The 10,603-nt window shown below is 39.1% G+C and overlaps 1 protein-coding gene across 1 annotated transcript; it reads left to right on the top strand.

The window, feature by feature from the left end:
• Positions 1-9,135: 9,135 nt before the first annotated feature.
• LOC122040135 (fe(2+) transport protein 2-like) lies at positions 9,136-10,365 on the top strand. The gene is made up of 3 exons (XM_042599484.1): positions 9,136-9,760; positions 9,829-9,978; positions 10,054-10,365. The coding sequence occupies exons 1-3, from the start codon at positions 9,140-9,142 to the stop codon at positions 10,357-10,359; spliced, it is 1,077 nt and encodes a 358-aa protein (XP_042455418.1). The 5' UTR covers positions 9,136-9,139; the 3' UTR covers positions 10,360-10,365.
• The last annotated feature ends 238 nt before the right edge of the window (positions 10,366-10,603 follow it).

Here is a 10,603-nt window from a genome sequence, read left to right as displayed (position 1 = left end):
ATTTTTAATCAGAATATAGTGTGATATAACTTTTGCAATATAATGATCATATTTTGAATAATATATTTTGTACAAATGTGTTTGATTGGATAGTAAAATTGTAATATCAATAATATATTGGTGAAAAAAATAAGTGTTACTGTTAACCGGTAAAAGTGCTACATTTTAAAAATAAAACACAAATCTAAATAAGTGATGCGTATAAGAGGTGAAAAGTTTAATAAAAAGCGATGCATTTAATGAAAAAAGTATTGTATTATTGGGTTAAAATAATTGTAAAAAGTGTTGCTATTAATAGAAAAAAGTGTTGCAATAGCTTAAGAGTAACAAAAAAAAAAGTGTTGTCGCTGGAAGAAAAAAGTGTTGCGTATAGACAAGCGTTGCCTTTGGTATATATCACAACAATTTAAGAAAGTGTTGTATAAAATGACAAAAGTGTTACATTATATCTAACATGACAGTACCTGATAAGATAGAATGAAAAACGTTACCTTAGGTATAATGCAACATTTATATGGCCAAAAACAATACTTTAGTGATCATGTCTTAGCCTCAATTTATAGTAGTGATATTCCTTCATGCGTGCAGATCACTGTGAATCCAAATCGTAGTGAAGCTTCATGGCAACCAGAGGTGGTAGCAGCGACAGTGGGTGGTGGGCGGCAATGGGCGACGGAGGTGGTAGCAACTGTAGTGGGCTGCAGTAGCAGGCGACTGTGAGCAACAACGGCGGGCGGGCGATAGGCAATCACAGTGCGGCGACCGGAGGTGGTAATGGCGGTGGGCGGCAGGTGGCAAGCGGCGAGCGGTAGTGGGTGGCGGGTGGCAAGCAGCGCAGGCGACGCAGCGGGCAACAAATGAACAGCGATAGCAGAGAAGAGGAAGATGATCAATGGTATTTTTTTTTGTTTTTATTTTTGAACTTAGGTATTTTTAGGTATTTGATTAAAATTTTAGTTAATTAAATCAATCAACTTCTAGTTATAGTTGAAATAAATTAAATATATATATTTTAAACCCAATAAAATTATCTAAAACAATTATAAAATAATAAAAAAAAATATGTAATTTTATTTATTTATATATATCACTATTATTAATAATAATATTATCACTATTAAACCAAGGATAATATGGTAAAATATCATACTAAGTTATGTACTAAAATCTCCAAACAAACGAGGTTTTATTGCATTACCTAAATTAAACCAAACATTCTTTGATTATGTTTTATTCCCCATAACCTTGGTTAATTATATGTGATAATTTGAACCAAACACTCCCTTAGAGTGCGGTTCTTCCATTTTCAGTTTTAACTGTGCTCGACCATGTTGTAGGTCTCATGTGGCCGACAAGAGCGTGGGGGGAGGGGAGGGGAGGGGAGGGTGAATTGTCCTGAAAAGAAAAAAAATATCTTTCCTCGAAGCTTCTGACTTAAGTATGACAAACACTTTAATAAGCAAGACTAAATAGCATAAAAATAAAAGAGGTTATCAGATTTTACTTAGTTACAACTGGGGAGGTTGTTAATCCAAGACAAATGAAGCACACAAAAATTCTCCTTTCGTAGTAGGTGGAGAAGCCTCTTACAAGTGTTGAAAGGACAAAAAATGTAAATTGAAGAATTCGAAGTGCAGAAAGTGTTGTATAAAATCTCGAGCACCAGTGCTCCTTTTATAAGTTTATTGGTCGAAGTGACCATTTAATGACGTGGCACAATCTGGGCCCTTGGACTTGATCCGAGCGCCCCTAGCTAGCCATCTCAATCCACTTCGCAACAGTAAAGGGATAAGAATTTATCTACTCCCTGGCACCCGGATCTGCTTTGGGTGCTCAGACCGCTATTGACGTGGACTCAAAATTGATACACTATGACGAGGTGTCCTTTTGGGACCAAAGTGGTCTGAGCTCTAGGACCTTCTTGTCCGGGTGCTCGGACGATCCGAGTGCCCGAATCGGTCAACCATGCACTGCGACGCTTTCTCCAATCGCTGGCTTCTTCTCTGGTGGTTTGGATGATCTTCTAACCTTCCAGAATTAAGCTCACCCAAATCTAACTCTAGCCTTCTCTTCAAGCAGTCTTCTACTCTGGCTTCTCGTCCATCAGAAGCACCGCGTGTGCCCTTCTCACTCTACCAGTGTACTCATCCACATATTCTCGTCCCTTAGATGCACCGAGCCCATCAACTTGATTCCCGTGTCATCCTTCTCATCTGCTGTGTCTTCCACTCGACTTCTTGTATTCCTAAGTTCCTACACACTTCGACACAAGGATCAAAATACCACAGGACCTAACTTAACTCGGTTGATCACATCAAAACTTATCCAGGGTACTTAAACATGTTGGCTTTCACAGTAGCATGAGAGAACAATTTCCTCTCCGAACTCTTATTGTCTTCTTCAATTCGAAGTCTAACCATAAGTTCTTCCACGTTCATCTCCTTCCACTTGTACTTCAGGTAGTTCTTGAAGTCCTTCCAACTGGGAGGCAGCTTCTCAATGATAGTAGTCGCTTAGAAGGTTTCACTCAGAACCATCCCTTCTAAGTGGATCTCGTGTAAGATCACCTGAAGCTTCTGGACTTGGCTGATTATTGTCTTAGAGTCAATCATTTTGTAGTCCAAAAATAGACCCACAATGATTTTCTTGGTCTCCACATCGTCTATCTTGCACTTCTTGTCAAATGACTCCCACAACTCTTTAGTCGTTTTCTTCGTAATATATATAACATACAGCGAGTCAGCAAGGTAGTTGAGGATGTAATTTTGACAAAGAAACTCAGAATGAGTCCATACTATTGGTGCAGCAGGGATGACAAGAGGGGGTAAATTACTTAAAAAAATAAATTCATTTCTTGATCTTTCAACTCTAATTAGTAGCACAATAATAATAATTAATTGAACAACTAAATAAAGGAAATAAGAGGGCAATCCTATTTACTTGGTTATAACCTAGGTGGTTATTAATCCAAGGGGTTGAAAAAAGTTGCACTAGAATTCTCCTTTGTTGTAGGCGGAGAAACCTTTTACAATAGTTAATAGCTCAAAAGAAAGATTAGGAAAGTGTACAATACTTGTTGTTCAAGTTGTTGAATTATTTTTAGCTCAGGGATCTTTTTATTGTTCTTGGAAAATTCTATCCGAAGATGGAAGACACCTTCAATAGGGTCGAAGGCACCTCCAACATGGCAAATCTTTTCACTAAAGATAAATTTTTATCTTCGGCTAACAGGTAAGGAAGGCGCCTTCAATAGGCTGGAAGATGCCTTCACACTATTCATCAAAGGCACCTTCTATAGGGTAACTCAGTTGAAAAGCTGATCTCTTCGCGTAGGTGATTCTCCTACTAATCGGAGTTGTACTCACTCGAATCCAACTCTGACCTTCTCTTTGAGCAGCCTTCCTCCACAGTTTCTCGTCCCTCGGACCACCTCACGCGTCCTTCTCGTCCGTCGATGTACTTGTTGGTTGCTACTCGGAAAGCCTAATGGTTCCACTGTATAAAAATTTTGTACAAAGGTCTGAACCTTTCCTAGCTACCATGTGTTCTTTTAAATTAAACTTGGATCGCTTGCGGAACTTAACACGTTTGATCCCAAGTTTAACTTATATATTCTTTTAGGTTTAGACTTGGATCTCCTGCAGAACTTAACACGTTCGATCCAAATCACCTAGGTTACAAAGTTAATTAAATATTAATTTCCAAATTTGGCTTCCAGGACTGCATGGCGAGGCACATGACCTTCTTGGATATGGGAACAACCACCACCGCCTAGACAAAGCCTTTTAAGGAAAGTTAATATTTAATTTCCTTAAATAACTCTAGGTTAACCAAAAAGAATAATCGAAGCACAAGTTCAAAAAGAAAACAAAAGAACACAGCATCGAAAACTAATTCAAAATCTAGAATCACATGTCTCTTGTATTTGGTATTTTTACAAAGAAATAAAACTAGTATGATGCGGAAATTAAATACTAGTGTACCTTCTCTTTTGCAAGCAAAAAACCTCTAGGTCTTCTACCGTATACCTCTTCTAACCTCGGACGTTGTGTGGACAACGATCTTCCGAGATGAGAAACCACCAAAGCACCTTCTTCTCCTCCTTGCAAGGTTCGGCCACAAAAAGAGCACCTCCAAAGATGAAGAGATTCAACCACCACCAATGCTCCAAGGGATGCTATAAAAGAGACTTCTTTTCTCTCCTTCTTCTCCTTCTTAGATCCGGCCACCAAAGCTATCTCCACCAAGAGAAGGTTTCGGCCACACAAAGGAGAGGAGAGGAAAAAGATGGGCCGGACACACCTAAGGAAAAATAGAATAGAGATATTCGCTATGAAGGCACTTCTACCCCCTCTTTTATAATCCTTGGTCTTGACAAATAAGGAAATTTAATAAAAAACTTCCTTAATTCTTTTGCCATGAAAAAGAAAAATTATTTAATTAAAAATAATTTTCTTTTCTTAATAACAATGGCCGGCCACCTCAAGTCCCAAATCAAGGAAAGTTTTAATTAAAACAAGAATTAAAACTTCCTAATTTGTTTCCGGAAATTTATAAAAATTTCTCCAATAATTTTAATCCCTTCATGATTGGTTAATAAAAAGAAAATTTTATAAATTAAAATCTTTCTTTTAAACATGTGGATAAAAAGAAAGTTATCTCTAAAAATTAAAATCTCTTTTAATCTATAAATAAGGAAAGATATCAAATCTTTTCTTAATCTCTTGTAGAAACTTATAAAAGAGAATATTTAATTTTTAAACTCTCTTTTAAAACATGAACATGGTTAAAAATGAAAGTTTTCTTAAAATTTAAAATCCACCTTTTAATCAACAAATAAGGAAAGATTTCAAATTTTAAACTCTCTTTTAAACATGTAGATGATTTACAATTAAGGAAAGTTTTTACCAAAAATTAAAACCATCTTTTTAATCTACAAATAAGGAAAGAGATTAATCTCTTCTCTTAATCTTTTGTAGAAAGCTATAAAAGGAAATTTTTAATCTTTAAACTCTCTTTTAAAACCATGATATCCACATTAGAAATAATTTTAATAAAAATCCTTTTTAATATTTTAGTGGTCGGCCACCTAAGCTTGGGACCCAAGCTTTGGCCGGCCACTAACTTGGCTCATCCACTTGGTCTTGGCCGGCCATAGCTTGGGTTCCAAGCTAGCTTGGCCGACCCCATTGGATGGGTAAGAAGGTGGGTATGTGATGAGTATAAATCTCTATATACAAGAGGCTACGATAGGGACCGAGAGGAGGAATTGATTTTGGTCTCCCGATGAAATTAATCATTCCGTGTTCGCCCCGAACACACAACTTAATTTCATCAATAATAATTCATTCCACTAAAGAACTATTATTGAACTACCGCACCAATCCCAAATTACATTTTGGGCTCCTTCTTATTATGAGTGTGTTAGTCTCCCTGTGTTTAAGATAACAAATGTCCACTAATTAAGTAAGTTACTGACAACTCACTTAATTAATATCTAGCTCCAAGAGTAGTACCACTCAACTTCATCGTCATGTCGGACTAAGTCCACCTGCAGGGTTTAACATGACAATCCTTATGAGCTCCTCTTAGGGACATTCTCAACATAGATTACTAGGACACAGTTTCCTTCTATAATCAACAACACACACTATAAGTGATATCATTTTCCAACTTATCGGGCTTATTGATTTATCGAACTAAATCTCATCCATTGATAAATTAAAGAAATAAATATCATATATATGTGCTTGTTATTATATTAGGATTAAGAGCACACATTTCCATAATAACTGAGGTCTTTGTTCCTTTATAAAGTCAGTATAAAAAGAGACGACCTCTAATGGTCCTACTCAATACACTCTAAGTGTACTAGTGTAATTATATAGTTAAGATAAACTAATACCTAATTACACTACGACCTTCCAATGGTTTGTTCCTTTCCATCTTGGTCGTGAGCTACTGTTTATAATTTATAAGGTACTGATAACATAATCCTCTGTGTGTGACACCACACACCATGTTATCTACAATATAAATTAATTGAACAATTACATTTATCATAAATGTAGACATTTGACCAATGTGATTCTTATTTCTAGATAAATGTTTATACCAAAAGCTAGACTTTTAATATATATCCTAACAGTACTCTTCTACAACATCTCCTCGGATGCACCGAGTCTATCGACTCCCTTCCTGTGTCATCCTCCTCGCTAGCTGAGTCTTCCGCTTGACTTCCTGTGTTTCTAAGCTTCTGCACACTTAGACATAAGGATCAAACAAACAGGACCTAATTGAACTTAGTTGACCACATCAAAACTACTCCGGGGTACTAACACTTACCTCCAGTGCACTAATGGTATGAACATTAACATCCTCACAATGCTTGAGAGGGTCTTCGGTCAAAAACTGAGCCAGATTGAGTGTGGTCAAGTAGAAGAGCATCTTCGACTGCCACATCTTGAAGTTCAATCCAATGAACTTCTCTGGCCTTTCCCCATGGTTGATTGGCACAGTTCCAATCGGGGCGGATAGGGATTTTCATGCGTTGAGTCTGTTGCACGTACACTTTATTCTATGGTCATCTCAATAGAATCGAATTTATTTCAAGATTGTTAGATAATCTACCAGAGAGTTTAGGAAAAAATTACTGAATTGAAATTATATAAAATTAATTTTAACTTATCTATTACGATGACCTGAGCAGATAATCTCAGGCTATCAGCGGGGCTGGTTCTGCTTTTCCTCTCGCTCTATCTATTCCGCTTAAGATCTGAGCTCTTTATATAGGGGCTTAATCTTTGACCGTAATAAATGACCGATTAATGGTCATTTATTGCCATTAATTGTAAAATATTTTATTCGCTTGGGTAAATCTTGCCTCGATCGGTCTGACATTCGAGACATGCAAGTTATGCTCACACACAAGTAAACTTGATTCAGTGTAAATTTGAGCCATGGATTTGCACCTCCTGCGCACCCATGCATGAGAGAGAGCTTCTCTCCATACATATGTCCACAACATCAATGCATGTGCAATAATTTAAACGAACAATAAAGTCAAAAGACTTCCAATGTGAGACTAAAAATTCATGCACAATAAAATCTCTTTTTCTCCACCTCTTTATTCTATTCACATTTCCAACCTACATCACCTCACATTCAGTTTAATATGTTGTTGTGCAGTGTATACATGAATACATTTTTGTTTAGGAAGGAGATTATCTTACTTCAAGTTTGGTATGCACACCTGCTAATGTACATGTCCTTAAGAGTTTGTTTCAAAAACATATCGTAGTTGTAGTTCTTGCATGTTCACAAACATTTATATTAACAAGACAGAAAAACAGATACAACTTGGCGCTTGTTTAGGAAATCCGAATGCTATTTGAGGATTCTGATCTGTAACAGTTAAACCTAAGGCTGGAAGAAGAACTACCCGGACTGCCTCGGCAATTGGAAATCCAATTTCATGGCCGCTTTGGGGTTCAAGAATTTGGGATCCCCTATTGGTATGATACTTAAGTTCACAAATAATATGAATCATCATAAGCTATTCAACTCAGACTAGATAGTATCATTTTATGTCAGTTTTGATCTCCAACTAGAACGATATAGTTTTGTTGCATTGTATGAATTCTCCTGTCGTGTAGATCACATCAACAAAATTAAGTCATGGATCATCCTAAAACAGAACTTAACTATCAGGACACAAATTTAAAGGGAAAACAGAATTAATGAGCTCAGCTGCTGCTCTTCCTTGTCTGGTGGCTTTTTCTTCTTGGCCTCTGTGATTTCTATTGTCGAAGATTAATAGGCTTCTCAGATCCCTTTTGCTCTACGACTTCACTGTCCTCGGCCGCTGCCGTCGTATCTTGTTATAGTGCTTCTCCTTTTCCTCGTTTTCTATTGGGCTTGGAATGTACTTGTTTCTATTGGGCTTGGGCTCAATGTTCTAAGGCCCAGGTATTCCTTTACACAAAAGAAAATGAAAAATACACAAAAAAATAATAATAATTAAAAAGCAATTAAAGATCAATAAAAATACATCTATATTTATTTTCCATAAATGGCAATTAGATTCAACAACCTCTCCACGTCGCATTTCCAGTCGAATCTAATACCTTCTCCAATTAGAATATTTAGAGGGGTTAATTTTTTAAATATCTTCTTCTCAAATATCCTTCATTATGGAGGATATTTAAGAGATGATTAAGAATCATCAACTATAAATTTGTACCCTTCTTTTGTTGGACTCACCAAAATAGTGAGCTGCCATTGTTTTTTGATTTTTTTTTAAAATTTAATTAAATCTTGTGGGGTTATTAAAATGATTGGTGTCATTGTTTTTAGTTTTTTTTAAAAAAATAATTAAATAAAAAATTAAAAATATTTATCGAATAATTGACTTAAAAAATTATTTATGAATAAATGATAGATGAAATATATTAAAAATATATATTAATTTTATTTAAATATAAACTTATATGTAAATTAATAAAACGTTTATGAACTCATAAATATTTGATTGATGAAATATTTAATTATGAAATTAAAGATATTTGAGAGTGAGATATTTAATAGGGGAGATTTATAAATAGTTGGATGATGAGATATTTTATTTTTGAAATTTAAAATATTTGAACAGTAAAATATAACAGGAAAATAAGAATGGGGAGAAATACTGTCGACCATGAATGCTCTAACAAGCAGAAGGACCGAGAGAGAATGACACGTGGCGAACAAATCATCCTATACACGCGCTTTGCTGCCTCCGCCCGCTGACGAAAGCAGTACGGCACACGGCTACGGAGGATACGGACCCCAGCTTGGCGTGCGCAGAGGACGAATAGACGAGAATGCCCTCCCCTTTCACTGCTGCCAGCCTGCCACAGGCTCACAGCTGCCACGCGGACACACTGCTGCGGCCCGTTTTGGACATTTAGCTCGCTGACTGTTTAGTTTAATCCGTCCTCCTCCCAGTTTCCTCCTTGAAAAAGTCAACTCCTACGGAGGCGGCAGCAGCAGCATGAACAACACCTGCGTGCGTGGACACTAACTCTTCCTATAACTAGCAATGCGCCTCCATCGCTAATCCTTCAAACCAGGATCGCGAAGTACACAGGACAGAGCATCCATGGTTTCTTCGCATTCCCTCACCCACCTTCTCGTCGTCCTCTGTTTCCTCTGTTTCCTCTGTTTCCTCTGCGTCCACCCTTCCGCGGCCGCCGGCAATGACACTGCGCCGGCGGCGTGCGTAGCAACCTCCCTGGGCAAGTGCCACGACAAGGCGGCTTCCCTCCGCCTGAAGCTGATTGCCATAGTCACCATCCTGGTGGCCAGCTTCCTCGGCGTCTGCCTTCCGCTCTTCTCCCGCTCGGTCCCCGTGCTCCGACCGGACCGAGACTTCTTCTTCGTCGTGAAGGCCTTCGCCTCCGGCGTCATCCTCGCCACCGGGTACATGCACGTGCTCCCGGACTCGTTCGAAAACCTCACGTCGCCGTGCCTGCCGGAGGACCCCTGGGCCAAGTTCCCCTTCACCGCCTTCATCGCCATGCTCTCGGCCGTCTTCACGTTGATGGTGGACTCACTCATGCTCTCGTTCCACAGCAGGAAGGCGGCTGGCGCGGCCATCGCCGACCACGAGAGCCAGGGCCACGGCGTCGCACCACACGTCCACGGCGGGATGCCGCAGCTCGATGTGGAAAGCAAAGCCGGGAAGAAAGCGACCTTGCTTCGGAATCGCATAATAGCTCAGGTAATTGAGGCGATCGATCTTAATTACTTCGGAATAGCATAATTATATTTCTCGTACGTCGACTGCAGGTGCTGGAGATGGGGATCATAGTTCACTCGGTGGTGATAGGGCTGTCGATGGGAGCATCTAACAACCCTTGCACCATTCGCCCCCTCGTCGCCGCCCTCTGCTTCCACCAATTCTTCGAAGGAATGGGCCTCGGCGGTTGCATTCTTCAGGTACGTATGGGAACAAAGATGAACGGAATTTAGCCTTTCCGGCCGCAGATTATAAAGAACTGTACGCGTATGCAGGCGGAGTACGGGACGAAGATGAAGTCGATCTTGGCGTTCTTCTTCTCGACGACGACGCCGTTCGGGATCGCGCTCGGCATCGGGCTGTCGAACGTGTACCGCGACAACAGTCCGACCGCGCTCATCGTCGTGGGCGTGCTGAATGCCTCCTCCGCGGGGCTGCTCAACTACATGGCGTTGGTAGACCTCCTCGCCGCCGACTTCATGGGGCCCAAGCTTCAGGGCAGCGTCAGACTCCAGATGTGGGCGTTCCTGGCCGTTCTCCTCGGCGCCGGCGGAATGTCGCTCATGGCCAAATGGGCTTAATTAGGCTTAATTAATTATCCGCCTTATTTAATCGTATATTAGAGTGTGTAAAATATGATCATTTGTACTGGCCTTTTATTTTATGTTTTATCTCATTTTATTTTTCTTTTTGAATAATTAAGGTCTGGTCCACACTGTACTTGGGATCGTTTGAACGGCTGTATCTCTTTTAATTTGACATAAAAAAATATATTATATTTTAAAAATATTAAAAAGATGCTTCCTTATATTCTTTATTTTAAAA

This window comes from Zingiber officinale, chromosome 2A, assembly GCF_018446385.1.
Source record: "Zingiber officinale cultivar Zhangliang chromosome 2A, Zo_v1.1, whole genome shotgun sequence".
NCBI lineage: Eukaryota > Viridiplantae > Streptophyta > Magnoliopsida > Zingiberales > Zingiberaceae > Zingiber > Zingiber officinale.
This window is presented reverse-complemented; position numbering and strand designations above follow the sequence as displayed.